Source organism: Sorex araneus, chromosome 5 (assembly GCF_027595985.1).
Source record: "Sorex araneus isolate mSorAra2 chromosome 5, mSorAra2.pri, whole genome shotgun sequence".
NCBI lineage: Eukaryota > Metazoa > Chordata > Mammalia > Eulipotyphla > Soricidae > Sorex > Sorex araneus.
Genome location: NC_073306.1, coordinates 48,933,221 through 48,955,210, shown reverse-complemented (window position 1 = coordinate 48,955,210; position 21,990 = coordinate 48,933,221). Strand labels below are relative to the sequence as shown.

Below are 21,990 nucleotides of genomic sequence, written 5' to 3'. Positions count from 1 at the left end.
CCTTCCCTGCCTTACTTTCATTTTCCTTTAGTCTCACTACCCTGGCTCTAAAGCAAGTATGTTTTGCCTAGGGCTCTGTTTTCTGGAGAATCAGAGAACAGGGCATTGAGCCCGTTTTCCTGGGATCCTCTCACACCAGCTTTCCATGGAGATGTCACAGGGAAGTGCTGGGTTAAAGGACTCCTTGGTGGGATGCAGTCTCACCTTAGACAGCTGGAGCACATCCTTCCAGCTGCAAATTTCCTATTTCTCTGAATTCTCCCCTCAAGAAAAAGAAAAAAAAGAAGTCTGAAGAAAACTCCAGCTCCTTTGGTAATAATTGGTAGAATGCTGTGCATTTATTAAAACAATATGTAACACAAACTGAGTTACCCAACTGTCTGGGCCAGACGCTGAAGTACAGTACGGAATCCCTTGCCAGGCCCGTGCGCACTCCACAGCCCTTCACCGAGAGGAAGCAGCACGCTGTCCTCCTGCCTTTGTTCTCCTCCATTGCCCTCTAACAACGACCAGGCTTCATCATACAAAAGTTCCTTTACAAAAAGCACCAAATTGGCATTCATATACAGGTATATACAAAAATCACATTTAAAAAATGTACAAAATACTCCATTTTGCACCAACGTAGAAAAGTGTCCTGTGTGGGGTTGTTTCCAGCACATTTTCAATTCTGGTTTGGCGACTGCCAGGCTGACACAGTGGTGGGAGTCCTACATCTAGTCCCTGCTCTCGGAGCAAAGAGGAAACACACCTTCCCGGTACCCCACCAGGGGCCCCAACCCTCCCGCCCTGGGTCCATCCCCACCCTCCCCGGTCTCTGCATCTAGAGGGTCTCTCCCTCATTCAGCTTCTGACTGGTGACCTGAAAAGAAAAGACAAAGAAAACACCAGGTGAGACACAACTCTGGGAAGCCAAAGCTTACCAAGATGCAGAGATAAAGACCAAATTCAACTTCTACCTGGATCCTTCCATTTTATTTCTTTATTATTTTCTCCTTTATTTATTTTTATATTTATTTCTTTGTTTTTATTTTTATGGTTCAGAGGATTGAATCCAGGGCCTCTCACTTGATGTAGCTCTTACCACTGAGCTACACAAGGCTCCTGGCCTTGTATCTTGCTTAATTTTTTTTTTAAGGATTTTTAATGGGGCTGGAGTGATAGCACAGCGGGTGGGGTGTTTGCCTTGCACACGGCCAACCCGGGTTCGATTCCCAGCATCCCATATGGTCCCCTGAGCACCGCCAGTGGTAATTCCTGAGTGCAGAGCCAGGAGTGACCCTTGAGCATCGCCGGCTGTGACCAAAAAAGCAAAATAAATAAATAAATATTTTTGAATGCACTCTTTGCTTTTTTTTTTTTTTTTTTTGGGTCACACCCAGCAATGCTTAGGGGTTACTCCTGGCTCTACACTCAGGAATTACTCCTGGCAATGCCTGGGGGACCATATGGGATGCCGGGGATCGAACCCGGGTCGGCCGCGTGCAAGGCAAACGCCCTACCCGCTGTGCTATCGCTCCGGCCCCTGAATGCACTCTTTGGAGATACAAAAAGCCATTCTAACTGGACACCTGCAATTATAGTCAAGGACCAGGTGGTCCTTGGTCTCCTCTCCCTAGGTTTTTTAGCTCCTCTGAGACCAAGACCATTCTCAACCCAGTTCAGGTTTATCTAAATGTCAGCCTTCCCTTTTCAAGTTTCCATCAGCCATAGGCTTGGTAAACAGAAATTTGCTAAGTACCAAGCCACTGATCTAGCAATCACTTATCCTAATATTTCTATATCAGAAAAGGAATCGAAATTTGTATACCTTAATTTTCTGTTGAGATGAAATCTATACCCTATATTTTTGCTATATGATAAAGAAGGAGAAATAGCTTCACTGTGTCAATTCTGAAAAAATAATTTCGTCTGCAGTTTTATATCATGGTCTAGGGAGAGACTTGTCTTTGCTTCTAAGAAGAGTCTGTAGTAGTTGTGACAGGAGCAATGGTTACTATATGGTTGGGTAGAAGTCTTCAAAATGATAAGGGAATGGAGTTAGGTCAAAATGCTGCAGTGCATGCACAGGGCCACATGTTGGGGGACCACTAGGGACCCCAAGGACAAAAGACCACCATAGAGAAAATTATTTCTATCAAGTTATTGATGGAAATTTTGGTTGGTATTTTGATTGGAAAATCAATGTACTAAGTGGAACATTCTATAAAAGAGCACAACACATTTTCTTTGATCACAGGAGAAGATTTATAACCTATCTTTAGGTTTTCCAGACCATATCATTGTATTCTCTGGCTTAATAGGATTTTACTACATTGGAAAATCAAAACTTGTTTTTATGATAGTAATCCAGTTTTATTCTACACAAACACCAAGACACCACAGCTTCCTGATACACCTTGATACTCTCAGAAAGACAATGCCAAGGAATCTGACCTGTAGTAGGCAACACTGATCTCCATATCAGGCTTTCAAAGTTTAGTACAGCTATGAATTTCTTACCAAAATGTGCTCTACCTAACATTATACATGAGCTGAGGTCAAATATATACACATATGCAATATTGGGTTAAACAAAGTGAACTGTATTTCTTCTAGACTTCTCAGTACAAGTGACAACTAATTATGACTTTAGTACAGAGGTTTTCAAGACTTCTATTTACTTGAAATCATTTTTTTTGGAGTATCTTACCTATTCTCCAGAACACTTAACAATTATCAACTGTGACCTTTATTCTTAGAAATCTGCCATTATCTTTTTGGTCTTTAATGTTACACTTTCCAGACTATCAAAGGCCACTAGAAACATACATAAATGTCCTTTGATCTATGTTATAAAAATATTGATAAGGACACTGCAAGTCTAATATTATTTTGCAAGTCTAATATTATTTAGGAGCACAGGAACCCAGGCTTCCTTCCTTGTTAGAAGTATGTTTATAATTTCTTTTTCTTTTTTTTTTTTTGCTTTTTGGGTCATACCTGGCAATGCACAGGGGTCATTCCTGGCTCATGCACTCTCAGGAATTACCCCTGGTGGTGCTCAGGGGACCATATGGGATGCTGGGATTCGAACCCGGGTTGGCCGCGTGCAAGGCAAATGCCCTACCCGCTGTGCTATCACTCCAGCCCCTGTTTATAATTTCTTTTTGCCATTTTTCTTTTTATTTTTTCTTTTTGAGTCATACCTGGCAGTGCACAGGGGTTACTCCTGGCTCTGCACTCAGGAATTACTCCTGGTGGTGTTCAGGGGACCATATGGGATGCTGGGAATCAAACCCGGGTTGGCCGCGTGCAAGGCAAACACCCTACCCGCTGTGTTATCTCTCCAGCCCCTGCCGTTTTTCTTTTGTATCTCCAAATCTGAGGCAGTATTGGGGTTGCCAATTTGCTAACTACAGATCATAAATAAATCATATGACCTTTTCCTTACAATTTCAAAGTGTTGCAAAGATAGATCTAACCTGTCTTTGGGGCAGAGTGATAACACAAGGTGTCCCAAACACTGCAGGGCATGACCCCTCCTCCCCCCCAGAAAAATGTCCTTTTAGCCATAGCAATAAAGATAATCCCCATTCAGTTAGTGTAAGAACTGTCACTACACCAGTACAATACAATATCTCACACGCCAAAAGGAAATCTCTGTAGTACTGGGTGGAGAAATATGTGTTGGGTAAATAAGTGGGTGAACACTGAGTTTTTCTCTTCCCTGATGGATTTAGAAGATTGCTTTTCAACTGAATTCCTTATTTTTCTCATGTTACAATTTCAACAGCTCTAATATTCCTGTTTAGGTCGTCTATTAGTTTGAAAAGATTTAAATTGCTTGGATTAACCTAAACATGAATGTTTTCCAGAGTTTGCTTTTAGGTTCCTTTTAAAATTCATCATCTGAAAATATTGAATAGCATTTATAGAGATAATTATGTAGGCATTTACATATCATTTTTCTTTTATGTACATAGGTTAAACTTGATTCCTCCCTAGTAGGAAAGGAGAGATAAAATTTATTGGTTTATAGAGAAATATATTTTGTGAGGGCTGGAGTGATAGCACAGGAGATAGGGATTTGCCTTGCACGCAGCCGACCTGGGTTCGATTCCTCCATCCCTCTAGGAAAGTCTGGCAAGCTACCAAGAGTATCCCACTCACAGGGCAGAGCCTGGCAAGCTAATCGTCTCATATTCGATATGCCAAAAACAGTAACAACAAGTCTCACAATGGAGACGTTACTGGTGCCCGCTCGAGCAAATCGATGAGCAATTGGATGACAGTGATACAGTGACAGTGAATGTACTGTGCTGGGTGATGTTAACGAGAAAAAGAGGGCAGACACTGAATGATCTCCCTCATATATGAGATATAAAGAAGTGTAATAGAGAAATAACAGAGGCCGGAGTGATAGCCCAGTGGGTAGGGCGTTTGCCTTGCATGCAGCTGATCCCAATTCAATCCTTGGCATACCAGGGATGGTCCCTCAGGGGTAATTCCTGAGTGCAGAGCTGGGAGTAACCCCTGAGTATCACTGGGTGTAACCCAAAAAGAGAGAGGAAGAAAGAGAGAGAAAGAGAGACAGAGACAGAGAGACAGAGACAGAGAAATAACAAATGCCCAAAGGCAATAGAAACCAAAAACTGGTTTTTAGTAGGAAGCTTACCACAGTAGGGGAGACAGGCATGGGGGGGAAGGGGGAGAATAGAGTGGGGGGCACTAGGACAATGGTGAAGGAAAGGGGACACTGGTGGACGGTGGGGTGCTGAAATGTTTTAAGTATGAAACTCTACCATTAACGGTATTATAAACCATGATGCCTAATATAAAATTATAAGATAACATAGGGTTTGTCCTTTCAGCCTTCCCACAGAGAACTTAGGTTTACCTGATTACACCCATCACAGTGCTCCCAAGTCACTCCCATTCCTTTGTTTACCTGTAAACTCTTCTTCTTCCCAACTAGTTAATCACCTTTTCCCTAATTAGATTCTGTTAGCTTGTAAGATCAGATTCTTCTAAGAACTTGTATTCTAAGTTAGTGTCTTTTGCATAGTTTACCTTAAAGCAATGTCCTTTCTGTATGGACACAGGAAGACAGTTAATATTATTCTTTGTAACTTGGGAGTTGATTGACTCAATAATATTTACTCCTGGGCATCTGCTTTCTCAACTCAGTTGCCCTTAGTCCTAGCACCCCAAAAGCAGGGTCCCGATGAGGGACGCAATGGACCCAGGGCAAGCTGTGAGCTACCTTGGCATCGGAATGGGCCAGGCTAAAGCACCACAATACTCAACTATAAGTTGAGGGCATGATCATGGACAAATGTTGACATGATCCAAAAGTAACAATGAGACTAGAACCCTGCTGGGGTTAGGAAGATTAACCTGGCCTGAGGACTGTGGTTGGAATATGTAGTGAGATGTCCTCAGGAAGAACCAAAATTTAAGTTTATACCTCTTAGTGTGCTCATACAGAATGACATTGCTAGAAATATTAGAAGTAGATTTACTACTATTTAAATGGATTACTAGCTGAGGAAAGAAGAAAGTGACACACCCTTGTTTGGATTCCACCCTTGAGCAGATTTCCTAGTAATCTGGAGTAATCTCCTTAGATGAGATTTTGTCCTCGAGGAGTATTCTTACCTCTCTTTGTTAATTTGTTAATGTTCCAACCCACCTCTGTGTTACCACCCTCTGTGATTGCTATATAAACTAAGACTATAAGATCTGAGGGGCGGAGAGACAGAAGCAGAAGGGGAATGGAGATTGGAACAAACTGCAATTGATACCGACCAGCCTGGCTCTCGTTCCTTCCTTCACGACTCAGTTGCCCATAGTCCTAGCACCCCAAAAGCAGGGTCCCAACGAGGACCCTGGGTTTGGCAACCCCATCACCTCCTGGGTCTCTGCGTGGCCCTCTGACCCCAGCCAGGACAGGGCAGAGTGGGAGAGAGAGAGGCCCATCTCCATCAGCCTCCCTGGGGTGAGGGAAGTGGCGTGAGACTATCAAATGTGGATGGCGGGAGAGATAGAGCCCTGCTGTCCTTTGTGAACACACATAAAATAAAATTTTTTTTTTTTTTTTTGCTTTTTGGATCACACCCGGCGATGCACAGGGGTTACTCCTAACTCTGCACTCAGGAATCACTCCTGGCAATGCTCGGGGGACCATATGGAATGCTGGAAATTGAACCCAGTTGGGCCACGGGCAAGGCAAACACCCTACCCTCTGTGTTATCACTCCAGTCCCCAATGTAAGATGAATTTTTAACTTACAAATTTTTGTTTTGGCTTTTGGGTCACACCCAGTGATGCTCAAGGGTTACTTCCGGCTCTGTGCTCAGGAATTACTCCTGGTGGTTCTTGAGGACCATATAGCATGCCAGGGATGAAACTCAGATAAGCCATGTGCAAGGCAGGGGCCCTCCCACTCTGCCATCACTCCAGCCACACACGGCACTTCTCAGGTGTGTGGGGTTGCTCCCAGCAAGGCTCTGGGGAACGATGTGGTACTGGGGATCAGACACGGGACTTCCACGTGCCATAGCACATGCTCAGCCTTTTGAGCTACTTCCCCAGTTTAAAATATAATACATGCTAGAGGAGAAAAGGATTCTTTTGTTGTGAAACAGGGCCCACACAGTAGGACTTTACCTTTAATTGGTTTAAAACACATCCTGGGAGGAGGCCAGAGTGCCAGGCTCCTTCAGCATCCCCCTCTGCGCCCCCCACCCCCACCCCAGTCTGCTCTGTAGGAAATCTCTTAGAGCATTGATGGAAAGAGCTCTTGAATGAACGGAAGGATCCCTCACCTTCGTCCTTCCCCTCCATGGGCTCTTCCTCTTCCTGATCCTCTTCTTCAATGAACTCTTCCTCTTCCTCATCTGTGTATGACAAAGAACAACTGGGTCAGGATGGGCCGTCACAGAGCAGCTGCTCCAGGACCCAGTCCCAAGGAACTGTCTCTCTCTCCCACCCTGCCCTGTCATGGCTGGGGTCAGAGGGCCACGCAGAGACTCAGGAGGTGATGGGGTTGCCAAACCCAAGCCACACAGAGCAGGCTCCCTCCCTTCCTGCCTGCCCCTTCCCTCTGTAGCCCCCTGTACCACAGTGGGGTTCTGCCTGTGATTAGAGGGACTTGGAGGAATACTTTGTGCTCTTGATTCAAAGGACAGATAAACATCAATTAAGGAGAATGAATGAAAACTTCTTGATTCTCCGGGATCACAGTCCTTGTCCCCCAGGAATTTCTCAGCCTTTGAGACCCTCTGGTCTAGCATATCCTGTCAACTCTCCTCATTCCTTGGCCTCCAGAGTGAGGGCTATAGGTTGCCCCTTGAGGAGCGGGCACCTACAGATTAGCTCTCAGAAGCTGGACCCTGCACAGACAGGGACTAACTGCAACCTGGGACCCCACTTTCCTATCCTGGACTATCATCCTCAATTTCTACTCCCAGAAAATGTGCCCCTTCCCCACCTCCTCACCCTAGCCTGAGGAGATGCCCCCAGAGTGAGAGTATTGGTCCAGAGCGTTGGGGAGAAGCTCAAAACACCTTTGAAAAGACAGTTCAAAGTCTGACTACGGAGCGAGAGGGGTCTGTGCATCCACCCCTGAGCATGTGTGTGTTTATTTGCCTGGTTTTGTTTTGTTCTGCTGTTACTATTTCTTTGTCTTCGTTATGCCACGAAACCAGAGCCTCACAGAAGTGAGGCATGTTGTGTCACCAGTCTCACCAGCCTCGCGCCAAGCCTGGGCATCACACCCGTCTGTTGTTACATCATTGTAAGTACCATTCCTTATAGCTTCAGACTTTGCCTAGGGCTCAGAGTGCCCGACTGAACCAAAGGGTCTTCCATCCCTGGACCACTGACTGGCTGTGTGGCCTTGAGCAATCCTGTGCTTCCCTTGGCTTTATTTCCGCACAGACAGCTGAGGCCATAGCAGCCTGTGAGCGAACAGACTCTTCAGGGTGGGCAGGAGGCAGGGCAGCTGCTACTCCCGAGCACTGGAGGCAATGTGGGTCCCAGGGGCCCATCTCCTTTCAGATCTGAGAGCTTAGAGGCGACAGCAGAGTCTACAGCAGTGGGTGCCCCCATATTCGGTAGCAATTTAGTTTTGGGGTTCATTTAAGCCTTACGCCCAAAGGGGATATGGAATCCGAGAAAGACTTAACCCCAGCTTCTGAAAGCTGACAGGGGAGCTGACATTAGGGGTGCTAAGCTTTGTTCTCATGCTAGACTCTTGCCTGTTTCTGCAGCCCTCCTCCCCTGTCTGCTTGTCTGCCTCTCTCCTCCAAAGCTCCCCTCCTGCCGCGTTGGAATATTACCTCTCAGACTAAGGTGACAGGCAGCAAACCTGGATGTCCTCTCTGTCTCTGTTACTAGATATTGCCTTTCGGCCATGTGAGCATAGACAAGTTAATCTCACTGTTGTCTTCTTCATGTGACTTCCTCATGTTCCTTATTAACTCCTGATTATTGCTAGGGTTACCTTGTTGCAAATATTATAGGGACTTTATATTATGAAAGAGTAATTGTGATCAGGAGTGGGGCTATATTATAGATAAGGCAAGGTTCCCAAGTATGACAGGTGCTAGCATTTAGAAGCTGAAACCAAGACCAACTTTGTCAATAACTTATGTGTGTCTCATACCTTCCAAGCTCTTCTTTCTCAATAGTTTATTGGAGGCAGCAGCATGATGAAATGGCATGCAGATTTTTAATATATTTGGGGGGACCTCTCAAGCATTGTCAGGAGCCTGGGGGACACTCCTGGTGATACTCAGTTAATTAAGCCAACAGTTCAGGGCTAGTGCCTGATGATGTGTCATTGCTTCTGCCCTGCAGTGCCAGAGATCCCCAGGGCCACCGTGGCAGTGCTTGGGGGCCTCCAGGGCTATACCCAGTGGTGCTGGGAATTAAACTTGAGTCAGGCAAGTGTCCCCAACCCTCTTTACCTGTCTCAAAGTCAATGCTAGCCCCTGTACCATCTCCCCAGGTCCCTATAACTTTTGGGGGAGGCCACCCCCAGCTGTGTTCCAGGCTTCCTCCTGGCTCTGCTCAAGGATCTCTTCGGAGCTTGGGGAACATATGGAGTGATGAAGACTGAACCCAGGCCAGCCGCATGCCAGGTAAGTGCCTTAATATTCTGTAATATCCTCCATACTCTGCCCCCCAACTCCTAGAATTTTTAAAATTAGGAAATTAGGAAATGAAATTCAGAAAGGTGGAAGGATTTGCGCAAAGATACTAAGAGGCAGATCTGGGACTTGAACAGTGGTCTGATTCAAACTGTGAACTGACTCAAAAAGATGCCAAAATTTTTCTGCTGCCTTAAGATGGCTCCATGTAATGGATCCCCACGCAACTGAGTCAGCCCACAATTATGTCCCAGGCACTCTGCTAGGCTCTAGGTACACCCAGATGTAGTATATGAGTTTGACTTCAAAGCTGGGAATCTCCACTACTGCACTGGCCTCCATGAAGGACTCAGTGGGAGGGGATCCTGAAGGGAAAGAAACAAGCGTCCCCATCACTTTTTTTTTCTTTTTTTTTTTTTTTTTGCTTTTTGGGTTACACTCAGAGGTTACTTCTGGCTCTGCACTCAGGAATTGCTCCTGGTGATGCTCAGGAGTCCATATGAGATGCTGGGGATCAAACCCAGGTCAGCTGTGTGCAAAGCAAACTCCCTACCCACTGTGCTATTGCTCAGACCCCAATCCCCACCACCTCTTTACCTGTTCCAAAGTCGATGGCCCTCAGGGTATCTGCTATGTGCTCTAAGTCCAAAGTAAAGTAGTCCATGTTCTCAAAACCCTGCTCTGTCTTGCCCAGCTGGCAACCCTTGGAAGCTTCCACAATGCTGTGAGGAGGGAGGGAGAGAAACAGAGTAACAGTGAGTGAGCTACTGGGGCTCAATGCAGGGTGCCAGCCTCACCCCCCACGAGCATACATGCGAAAGCTCAAACTCAGGCCTAGAGGCTCCCTCTAGAGCAGGCGTGGGGAAATGTTTTCTGCTAAAGGCCATTTGGAAATTTGTAGCATCATTTATAGCATTTATAACACAGGACATACAATGCAGGTGGTCAGGCTACAGTGTGGCAGATGAGAAGCATATATGTCTGTCTCTCGTGTACTGCCAGTCTACAGGATTTCATAAGCTTTACATGGCCCGAAGGCTGGACGTGCCCTCCCTCCCCACCCCTGCAAGGGGGAGGATTTCCTGTCCTGTCAGAAGCAGAAGAGGCCCTGGCAGACATAACGCCAAAGGGGAGCCCACTGGACCGAATTCAGAGGCTCAGGTAGGAGCCACGGCTTGCATCACAGCCCCGGGGGAGACACTGACCTTTTGATGAGCTGCTTGGCACTCTGGCAGGGAGAGTGAAAGAGAGCAGAGGGTTAGGAGGGCAGAAGGGGTAGCCCCAGGAAATCAACAAAACTAGAGACTCGGGGTTTCAGACTGGCTGTTCCCTGGCCCAGGGGTGACCTGTGTGCTGCCCTGAGATAAACAGGACTTGCATCTTGCCTCCCTGTGCCTGTCTGCCCAGACCCTGGTCATCACTCTGGACCCTGTCATTGTCCTGGCAGGAAGTTTGGATTCCAGTATTGATTATCATGCTTCAATCCTGAAGTCTCCAAGCCAAGAAGCATATCCTAGTCGCCTTTTATGCCCAATGATGAGCACAAGGCCCATAATAAATGCCTAGGAAAGTTTAACTGAACTCAAAACTCTTAGAGTTGATCCTTTTCTGCCTCCCCCAATAAGCTCTTCTAGGACAGGGCCGTGTGTGCATCATCTCTGTGTCTGACTATGGCAGTTAAGACTGTAGGGACTGGGACAAATTGTTGCATGACCAATTTACAGATGAAGAAACAGAGGCTCAGGGAGGTTTAAATGGGCAAGTGGTTGAGTGAAAGAGACACTGCCCATACCCTCCCAGTCCTGCTCACCAAGAGGAAGATGGCCCCTCCTGGCTCATCTAGGGACTGGATGGCCGTCTCCACCAGCTTGGTGGACTTCTCCAGCTGCTCCCGGTACTGCTGGATGAGGGCCTCGATGAAGCTGAGTTTCTCCTCTTGCTCCTGTGTGATCTGCTGCAGCAACTCACTCTTCTTCTCGTCCAGGATGGCATACAGGGCATCAAACTTCCGGCTCAACTCTTCCTTCACCTGGTGGCTGTTCTCCTGGTGACAGAAATCATGGTGTCACTTTCTCTGGGTTCTCCTCTGGGTCCCACACTTTCTTCCTGAGATGGGTGAACTAGGAAATCACAATCTAAAACTCAGAGAGATCTTACTGTACTCCCATTTTCTGCAAGACAAGTGAAGGCTTAACTAGAAGGAAGCACCCAGGACCACTTAGCGCACCAGCAACCTTTGGCAAGGTTGATGTTAGAGAGAAAGCCATGCCCTTCCTGAGAAATATAGGGCCAGAGAGAGTAAAATTTGTTAAAGACAGACTTTATATGTGGGAGGCCTGGGTTCCATCCTAGTCACCACATGATCCTTCAAGAACTGCCAGCATAGGGCCAGAGCAATAGTACAGTGGATAGGGCACTTGCCTTGCATGCAGCTGATCCAGGTTCAATCCCTGGCATCCCATATGGTCCTCTGAGGACTACCATGAGTGACCCATAAGCTCAAAGCTAGGAGTATTCCTGAGCAATGCTGTGTGTGAAAAAAAAAACTGCCAGGAGAGACAGCAGAGCAGAGAACCAGGAGGAGCCCCTAAATGCCCCCTCCTCAAAATACTTTTGGGTGACATGGAATGACGCATTTGGGGCTTCCTGGTAACTTCCACTGCTCCTCCATGTCAGTATCAGGACTGGCTTTACATGGCCCCAGCATACATGAAAAAACAGTTGTCCCTGTACTGGCCTCCTCACTGAGGCTACAACACAGATGCTCCGTCTGAGACTCCTTAGGCACTCAATGGCTGAGTAACAACAGCATCTCACCAGATTCATCATCCTGCAGACCAGGAGCGCCTTATAGGTAGTAACAATGTCCCCATCCTTCCTTTGAGTCCGTTCTTCACGCATCTCTTCCTCCACCAGCAAGAGGATGACCCCTTCCCACAGTGAGCCCCAGGTTCCCACCCCAAGTAGAGAGAAAATCATGAATGCTCTTGCAGAAGAGACAGTTCCTTCTGCCCCTACAGTCTTGCTATTCAAAGTGTCATCTAGGGACCAGCAAATAGGGCAAAGTCTAGGAGCTTGGTGGAAATGGAGAACCTCATGCTTCATTTTAGACCTGCTGAATCACGACTTGGATTTTATTTATTTATTCATTTATTTATTTTTATTCAATTTATAAAATAAATTTATTTATTTAATTTAAGTTATTTATTTCAATTTAATTTTTGCAGTCACAGTGATAGCACAGTGGGTAGGGAGTTCGCCTCACACGTGGCCGACCCAGGTTCGACTCTTCTGCCCCTTTCAGAGCCCAGCAAGCTACCGAGAGTATCTCACCCGCACAGTAGAGCCTGGAAACCTACCCGTGGCATATTCAACATGCCAAAAACAGTAACAAGTCTCACAATGGAGATGTTATTGGTGCCTACTTGAGCAAATCGATTAACAACGGGACGACAGTGCTACAGTGCAATAGGGATCAAACCCAGAGTCTGAGGTATGCAAGGCAAGTGCTCTAGAGCTGAGTTACATCTCCTGTTCATAACTTGAATTTTCTTTCTTTCTCTCTTTTTTTATATCTTTCTTTCTTCCTTCTCTCTCTTTCTTCTTTCTCTCTCTTTCTCTTTCTTTCTTTCTTACTTTCTTTCTTTCTTTCTTTCTTTCTTTCTTTCTTTCTTTCTTTCTTTCTTTCTTTCTTTCTTTCTTTCTTTCTTTCTTTCTTTCTTTCTTTCTTTCTCTCTTTTTGTCTCCACATTCAGAGATGCTCAGGGACTATCCTTGCTCTGTGCTCAAGGATCACTCCTGGAAATGCTCAGAGAACCATTTGTGATACCAGGGATCAAACCAGGGTAGTCAGGGTATAAGGTAAACACCTTAACCTCATACTGTCTCTCCTGCCCCACAAGTTGAATTTTAATATGATCCCAGGGTGATATGTATGCACCTTCAAGTTTGAGATGTTAGTATCCAGGAGATAGCTTAAAAGTCTGGAGCTCATGTTTTGTTTTGCATGGGGGAGGCCCAGGTTTGATCCCCAGCACTGTCCTTAGAGCCTAGCCAGGAATGACTCTCAACCCCACCCACCAAGGACTAATCCAGGTTTGGCCTGTGAGTACTACTGTGTGACCCCAAGACCAAAAATAAATAAATTTAAGAAATTAAGTTTTAGGAGCCAGAATGATAGTACAGCAGGTAGGGCATTCACCTTATATGCAGCTGAGTGGGCTTGATCCAAGCCCACCAGGAGTGACCCCTGAGTGCAGAGCCAGGAGTAAACCCTAAGCTCCATCAGGTGAGACCGAAAAACAAGAATAATTTTTAAAAAGTAAGTAGTTTGAGGCGTTTTTGTATACAGCATTTTAGAAAATACTACCCTAAGAACAACTGCTAGGGGCTAAAGTGATAGCACAGCAGGTAGGGTGTTTGCCTTGCATGCAACCAACCTGGGTTCGATTCCCAGCATCCCATATGTTCCCCTGAGCACTATCAGGAGTAATTTCTGAGTGCAGAGCCAGAAATAACCCCTGTGCATTGCCAGCTGTGACCCCCCCCCCAGACAAAAAGGAACAACTGGTAAATAAATACAAGAATTATTGGCTTTGGATTGGAGCAATAGTACAGCAAGTATGGAACTTGCTTTACACACAGCTGACTTCTTGTCCAAGAGATATTTCAAAAGGCTGGAGCTCATTGTTTGCATGGGAGAGGCCCAGGTTCAATCCCAGGCACCATGTATATTACTCTAACCACTTCTAGGAGTGATCACTGAGCACAGAGCCAGGAGTAAGCACAGCTGGATGTGGCCCAGAAAACTAATAAAAGAAATTATTGGCTGGACTCTCTTTGAGGCCAGGGACTGGTCTGTCCTGTTTCCTCAGGTAGGGCCTAGCACATGGCCATGCTGAGAAAGCATTCGGTGAATGAGCAGATTAATGGATTGGTTAGTCCCTCCCAGGCTATCCCTGCTTGACCACCCCAGGATCCACTCCAGGTCACCACCACCGGGGGAGGAGTCCCACTGCCTGGAAGAGCTGTTGATCCCTCACCTTGGTCACTCGACAGGAGTCCTCCAGCTGGGTGATGATGGTCTGCACACGGTCGTTCCCCGCCACCAACATGGAGATACAGTTACTCAGCTCTGTCTAGATGGGAGTGCGATGGGGAGCCAGAGAGGAGAGATAGAAACATGTCAGGACTTGCCCTCCCCAGAGTGAGAGCAAATTGGGACCCTGTTCCCTTTGCTATGAGAGAGGGGGTCTAGAACCCTCTTGCTGCAGTGCAGCTCAGGCCCAGAGCAGACTATCTGAGAGATACTGAATCTCTTATTCAACTGACACGGACCAGAGATACAAGTAAACTGCCCCAAACTCACAGAAAGGGACACACAGAGGAGGGGTTTATTTCTAGGAATGAAGCAACAAAGAAAGAACTGGAGGGGTCAGGATGGTGGGGCTCAGGCTCAGAGGGTCACACCTGGAGATGCACAGGGGTTACTCCTGGCTCTGCACTCAGGAATTACTCCTGGCGGTGCTCAGGGGACCATATGGGATGCTGGGAATCAACCCTGGTCGGCCGTGTGTGAGGCAAACGCCCTACCCGCTGTGCTATCCTCCAGCCCCATATACCCCTCCTTCTATTGTGGACCAGAATCCAGAATGCTGAGACCCCGAGATGGAGTGCCGATACTGGGCGGATCTCTTAGAACAATTTCCCCTGAAGGAAGCACTTTACATCTGTTTATATTTGTGTACAACCAAACCCATGTTTGTGTTTATGCTCAACTAAACCTGTTTATAATGGGCCTCATTCCCCTGAGCAACAGGGATGAATGGAGACGTTACTGGTGCCTGCTCGAGCAAGTCAATGAGCAATGGGATGACAGTGATACAGTGATACAGTGAGACTGTTTATATTTATATTTGACCACACCCTCAGGTATGTAAAAGTCTAATCCAACTAAAGAATGTTTGTTGTTCTCCTGATATTTAACGGTTCTAATCAATAAAAACTGTAAGCTGAGGTTAGCCAGGGCTCTCAGTCCATGAGACTGTTAGCCCCCTGACCTCAGTCTTTTTCTCTCTTATTTCTGTCTCTTTTCTTAACCCTCACAATGCCCATGCTTCCGGCTTGTTCACCCGGGGCTGGTCCCCTGCATCCCTCTGCTTTGGGGCAAGGCGGCTGACAGAGGATAAAGTGCGCTGGGCTCACAGCACGCTGCAGGGCCCGGCAGCCTGGGCTGCACCCAGGGGCTCTCCATGAGCTCAGCCGCCTTACTGGGAAGGCCCAGCCAGTCTCCCAGAGGGGCTGTTCCCAAGCAGCCAGCTCAGCACCTCTGCAGGAGTGAAGTCCACAGTCCTGTGTGGGGTGTGGCCTGGCAGTTACCTTCTGTCCCTGAAAGACGCTCTGTAGTGGGGCCACCTCACAGGCCTGGTGCGCCCCGAACACCTTGCACATGGAGCACGTGGGCACCTCACACGTGAGACAGTAGATGTTGATCTTTTCGTCTTCGTGCTCCTTGCACATGGGGTGGCTGCCCTTCTGCAGGGGCCGGCTGAGGGGGACAAGAGTCAGTCAGAGGTGGTGGCACCTGTCTCTACCCCTGCCTCTGCCACAGGAAGCCACCCCAGATCTATGCCCTGAGCTCCCTGTGGTAGCTGTCCCCAATCTTTTTTTTCCTTTTTTTGTTTTTGCTTTTGCATTTGGATCATACCTAGTAGTGCTCAGGGATTACTCCCAGCTCTGTACTCAGAAATTACTTCTGGCAGTGTTCGGAGGGTCCATATGGAATGCCAGGGATCAAACCAGGGATTATGCCAAGGTTGGCCACATGCAAGGCAAGCACCCTACCTGCTATATTATCCCTCTTCATTTCTTTCTTCTTTTCTTCTTACCTTCCTTCCTTCCTTCTTTCCTCCCTCCCTCCCTTCCTTCCTTATTCCCTCCTTTCATCCCTTCTTTCCTCTTTCTCCCTCCCTCCCTTCCTTCCTGCCTCCCTCCTTTCCTTCCTTTCTTCCTTCCTCCCTTCTTCCTTCCCTCCCTCCAACCTTTCCTTCCTTCCTTCCTTTTTTCATTTTTGCCTTTCTTTCTTTCTTTCTTTCTTTCTTTCTTTCTTTCTTTCTTTCTTTCTTTCTTTCTTTCTTTCTTTCTTTCTTTCTTTCTTTCTTTCTTTCTTTCTTTCTTTCTTTCTTTCTTCTTCCTTTTTTTTTTTACTACATCTGGCAGTGTTTGGGGATTCCTCCCAGCTTTGCAGAGAACACCCCTGATGATGCTGGAGGAATCACATAGTGCTGGAGATTGAACCCAGCCTTCCTGCATATAAAGCATACACTCATTCTGTTGAGCAATCTCTGGAGACATTCAATAAGACAAACTGGCTCGATGCTAGAGCCCTTGACTTACATGGTGAAATACCAGGTTGGCTCCCTGAGGCTTCCCAAAAATATTAGGGTGCAGGAAAGGTGCTCAGGGCTATTCCTAGCTCTGTGCTCAGGGAATCACTCCAAGTAGGGTCTGGGAACTATGTTTTATGCCAGGGATAGAACTAGGGTACAATAGTACAATTAGGTATTTTCCTTGAAAAAAAGTTGTTTTAAAGTGAAGAGGAAATTGGGTGCCAGAAAGGAGAACTAGCTTGCCTGAGGTTGTCCGGCAAGCCAGGGCTGGGCAGGTTAACGTCTGTTAACTCTAATTATAGTCCTCACTGCCTTGGTTCCTGCAGATCAGATTGGGCATGAAGCAATTTCTACTCGTGGCCTCATTCAATTCTATATTTAATCACTAGACTGTAATCTTCAACAAAGCAGGGAAATGTGCCAGTTCTCTTCACCCCGGAATCTAGAGTGCACAGTGCCTGGCATGAGGAGGGGTATTCAAATACAGGTGAGTGTGCCATGGGGGCGCAGCCCAGCACACGCTCTAACTTCCCTCCAGGGCCGGGATATTTCTTCTTTTCTTTTTTCTTTTTTTTTTTGGGGGGGGTCACACCCAGCGATGCTCAGGGGTTACTCCTGGCTCATACACTCAGGAATTACTCCTGGCGGTGCTGGGGGGACCATATGGGATGCTGGGAATCTAACCTGGGTCGGCCGCATGCAAGGCAAAAGCCCTACCCGTTGTGCTATTGCTCCAGCCCCATTCCTTCTTTTCTTGCTTCCCAAACACAAGTGGTCTCTCTTCCTGTTTCTCTCCATCTTTCTCTGTAGAGGCCTGTGTTCTCAGTGTGTCTCTCAGGGTCACAGTCACCTCACACCTGAGATTCAATGGTGGGGTGGGGGGTGGGGAGGTGGGGGTTGCAGGTCCGATCTCTCAAAAAGACTGTGCATTGAGAGCCAAGCACTGGCAGCAGCTCCGCTAAGCTCCACTAAGTTCCCCCTCCCTAACACAACACAGCAGGTGTCTAATAAATGTAAAATGGTGACTATCCTCATAAAGTCAGTGCTTCACCTCTGTTCTTACACTGATCACACCCCAAGCTTTACGATCCCCTCAAGTTCTTAACTCAGCTTCTTCTACACATCTTTTTTTGCAGCTTTTAGCCCCAGACTCCCCACACTGCGACAGAGTCTGCCTTTTGTCACTTTTCTCTGTCCCCAAGGTAGGGAGCAGGAGACACAGAGGTGAGGCAAGAGCTTGAGGGTCTGGAGCCTTCAGGGAGAGTGAAGGTCCAGAGACGAACCCAAGGGACCAAAGAGAATGTTCAGAGATAGACCCGAGGGATCAATAATTACAGTGGGTAGGACATTTGCCTTGCATATAACTGACTATGTTCTATCCCTGGCATCCCAGATGGTCCCCCTACACATCGCCAGGAGTGATCCCTGAGAGAAGAACCAAGAGTAATCCTGAGTACAGCCATGTGGCCCCCAAACCAAAGCTTACAAAATAGATGAACCCAACATCCTACAAGGTAGCTCCAGTCAGGTTAGCCAGTACAGCTTTCCTGGGCCTGCATGTTTTTCTCACAAAATCTGGCTGCTCCCCTTTCCTGGGGCAGGACATCACCAACAGGCAGGTGCTTTCTGCCCCCTTGAGATCATAAAGGCTGTGAGGGTGAGATTAGCTGGACGTCTGGTCCAGTGGGTCTCATTAGATAAAGTCTCCCTGACCACTGGCCTCCATGGAGACAGCGATCATCACTGTGTAGCCTCCAGCACCCCCAAATTCCACCTATGATTAAGTGATTGCTTTACAGACAAGGGAGACTTGGAGCTCGATCATATCATGACCCAGACCCAAGTATTCTACTTCCTCACCAGGAAACCTGGAGTCATTGAACCTGAAGTTCTTTGAACCTCAGCTTCTCATCTGTGAAACTGGGATGAGCAAAGTCACACCTGATCCACAGTGTATCCAGCACCAGGACAAAACTTTCCCGGATGGTGCCCAGCTCTGTGCCAGCCAGCAGAGGCGAGGAAAGCTCTTGCTCTCCTTACAGAGAAACAGACAGTGTTCTCACAGGCTCCTTCTCTGCTTCTCAAGGCCCCAGTGCCCTGCTCTCCCTCTCCCATCTCATCACTGGCCTGGTTTCAGTATCTCCCTGGAGGGCAGGCTACTGTCTGGAGTACTTCCTGTTCCAAGTGTTAGCAAGAGCCTGGCTTGGTGGGGGAGTGGGGGTGCATCAATGAGCCTAAGATACTGCCGGAGGAAGAGGCGATCCGCTCTCCGCTGAACGATGTGGCTCTCCCTGCTGGGGGAACCAAAGCACAAGCAGATCTAGGAGGAACGAGCAGCAGGCACACCCACCCGGAGCACTCCTGCTTGTAGATGTCGATGATGTTCTCCACCAGCAAATTCCGTTGCAGCCCGTACACCCCGTGACGGTCCATGATCACCTCGTGGCGGCAGGAGGGACAGCGGAAGCGACCTCCAGACATGGACACCGAGCCACCCCGGTTGGTCCAGTAGGGATTCGCAGCCTGTGGGGGGGGCCAGGGCAGGGGTGAGGCCTGGGCTCTCTCCTCAGCCCCTTCCCTTTCTCATCTCCTCCCGTCCTTCCTTCCCCCTGCTCCCACCAACCCCTCTTGGCAAACCACAGGGCTGGGAACTCCGGAGAAGCAACTGAACAATTAACAAAGCAGCCCTGTGGGTTCCTCATGGTTATTCTCAGAATGACTCCGGGCCAGCAAAATACCTCTCTAGGCCCCGAGTTGTCGGGTCATGAAGTGGGCGTTAGCATGAGGGCCAGCTCTTAGGGTTGTGACTTGAAAGAGAAAACTGTGCTTCTGGGGAGCCTCGAGTCCTGTTTTCTGGCCAGGACAGCCATTCCTTTCCCAAGGAGACAGAGCTCTGCCAACCCCTCTAGGAGCAGCCCCACGCCACTGTCTGCTCCCCCTTGCCCAGACTGCTGGGTTCCTGCCACAAAAGCTGGCTCCAGCTAGCCTCTGGTTTCTCTCTCTTCTCAGCCTGCCTGCCCCACTTATCGCTCGCTTCAGGCATTTGACTCCTGATTGGAGAGTCAACTGAGGTGCTGAAGCAGGGTGGGGATGAGAAACATGAGCCATGGAGAAGGAACAGCAGCCAGAGCCCCTTCCCTAGCTGCCTCGGCCCCTCCAGAGGCCTCTGTGGGGCTTCCTGGCGGAGGGGAAAGCGCCCTAGGCTAGAGAGAAGGACTTTTGTGCTGGGGAGCCTACTAACCACCCACCAGGAGACCCCCCAGTCTTCAGCCAAACCCTGTGCTGACCTGGAAGATGTCGTTGGCACACTTCCGGCAGAGATTGTGCTGGCAGGGCAGGATGACCACAGGCTTGGTGAACATCTCCAGGCAGATGGGACAGATCAGCTGCTTCTCCAGGTTCTCCATGGGGTTCCCATCCTGGATCAGGCTGGACTTATAATCCATCTGGGTGGAATGCACAGGAGCCCGGCTGGCTGCCTTCTTCACGACTCTAAGAGACTTGGAGGTCTCGCCTTTGTCACAAAACTCCCGCCTGGAGCCTCTTCACCCTCTTCTCCTGGCGCCGGAAATCTATCTTGGGCTGAGGCCCCTCTGATATTTATAGCGGGCCCCTGGTCACATGAGCCCCAGGCGGGGACCAGCTGAACATTCCGAGGCCAAGTGGCTGGCGGGGCTTGAGTTTCCTCCAGGCCCGAGAGACCAGCCTCTCACATCACATGTGGGCATGAGCAATCACTGTTCCCCCGCCGCGATGGGGGTCGTAAACAAGAACAGCCTGTCCAAGGGCGGGCTTGGGGAAAGACAGTCCCAGGTTTTCTCCAGAAACTGGTATCTATCTTCCCATACTGGGCTGGGGAGCTCAGATGGGAATAGCAAGGGGACCCCTGAGGTTTGCAGCTTTAACCAGTCCCCCCTCAGTGATCTCAGGCAGGTCCATCCTCCCCTCTTGAGTTCTGGGCAGTGCCTAAATTGAATAACAAGAGAGTCTCTGATCCTGTCCCTGAACTTCCTGAAATTGGATTGATGTTGGCTCCCTGATCATTCTGCCCCTCCATCATTAGAGCTGGCAGGACTTCCATGAGAGGAAGCCCATCCCCTCATTTTGAAGATCCTGACACCGAGGTGTAGAGAAGGAAAGGACTTCCTGAAAAGTCACTTAGAAAAGAAGTGGCAAAAGGGCTGGGAGATGGTTTAGCAGTTAGGGCACTTACATAGCATGTGCCTGTCCTGGGCTTCCTTCCCAGAACCATTTCGTCCCCAAAGCATCACCAGATATAGCCCCAAGGCCCCCTGGTTATCACTAGAGTGGCCCAGGTAACTACAGATACCACAGGGCCTAAGCAGAACTGCATTCTGGGGGCTGGAGAGATAGTACAACGGGTAAGGTACTTGCGTTGCAGGGAAATGACCTCACTCCAATCCCCAGCACTGTATATGGTCCCTCGAGCCTTGCTAGGAATGATCTCTGAGCACAGAGCTGGCGCATAAGTCCAAAACAAAACAAAAAACAGAACCACAGAGTCAGTCAGCACTTGGACAGAACATTCAGCCAGTTTGCTGAGAATTACTGAAGTGTGGGAGAAGGTAGACTGGACCTCCTGAGCACCACTGGAGAGATCCCTTTGGGAAGGAAGGAAGGAAGGAAGGAAGGAAGGAAGGAAGGAAGGAAGGAAGGAAGGAAGGAAGGAAGGAAGGAAGGAAGGAAGGAAGGAAGGAAGGAAGGAAGGAAGGAAGGAAGGAAGGGAGGGAGGGAGGGAGGGAGAGAGGGAGGAAGGAAGGAAGGAAGGAAGGAAGGAGGGAGGGAGAAAGGGAGGGAGGGAATGAGGGAGGGAGGGAGGGAGGGAGGGAGGGAGGGAGGGAGGGAGGGAGGGAGGGAAGGAAGGATAGAGGGTGGGGCGAGGAAGAAGGGAGAGAGGGAGGAATGGATGGACCAAGGGACGGAGGGAATGACAAAGCCAAGAAACTTAGTCATCTATCAGATATTTTTCTGAGTACCAATCACATCAGATACCAAGGTACCAAGGTGACAGACAAATGAATAACCCTTTTTTCTGCGCCAAGATGTTCAGAGTTTAGCAAGGGAGACAGTCAGAGATCAGGCCTTGTCCATCCAGAGAGACCAGGACCTCACAGAAGGGGGAAGGAGAAAAGGTTGCTGAAGAGAGGAGTGCTGAAGAGAGGAGTGGATAGTTGGGGTGAAGGGACAAGGCCTAGTGAGCAGCAAGGGCTAAAGGAACAATCTGGGCAATGAGAGGAGGGGAAGGGGACCTAGACATCGGGCTGGAGAATTTCAAGGTGAGGGCGCTCCCCCCAAATGCTAATGACTAGTTTTTGCTGTGTACCGGTTATCCAAGAGAGGTGAGGAAGCAATTCCATGGACAAGGACCGCAGGCCCAGAGAGGTCAAGTAACTTGATGAGGTAATCCGGACTTCCAGAGGGGCTCTAGAACCTGTGGAAGTTCT

General features: G+C 48.4%; 1 protein-coding gene across 1 annotated transcript; it reads right to left on the bottom strand.

Moving 5' to 3' along the window:
* Positions 1 to 815: 815 nt before the first annotated feature.
* Positions 816 to 20,072, bottom strand: TRIM63 (tripartite motif containing 63). Its single transcript, XM_055139857.1, has 9 exons — positions 19,813 to 20,072; positions 18,876 to 19,048; positions 15,516 to 15,684; positions 14,180 to 14,275; positions 10,948 to 11,181; positions 10,343 to 10,365; positions 9,735 to 9,859; positions 6,810 to 6,881; positions 816 to 862 (listed from the first exon to the last, which is right to left on the bottom strand). Exons 1-9 carry the CDS (start codon positions 19,969 to 19,971, stop codon positions 840 to 842), a joined length of 1,074 nt encoding a protein of 357 aa, XP_054995832.1. The 5' UTR covers positions 19,972 to 20,072; the 3' UTR covers positions 816 to 839.
* Positions 20,073 to 21,990: the final 1,918 nt, after the last annotated feature.

What these genes read in the sequence shown, in the direction of transcription:
- TRIM63 (XM_055139857.1), bottom strand. Translation starts at nt 19,971, where the DNA reads ATGGATTATAAGTCCAGCCTGATCCAGGATGGGAACCCCATGGAGAAC. An exon ending in ACTCCTGTCGAGTGACCAAG is followed by an intron (nt 11,182 to 14,179) that starts GTGAGGGATCAA and finishes TTCTGTCACCAG; the next exon opens with GAGAACAGCCACCAGGTGAA. An exon ending in CATGGAGGGGAAGGACGAAG is followed by an intron (nt 863 to 6,809) that starts GTGAGGGATCCT and finishes TTTTCTTTTCAG; the next exon opens with GTCACCAGTCAGAAGCTGAA.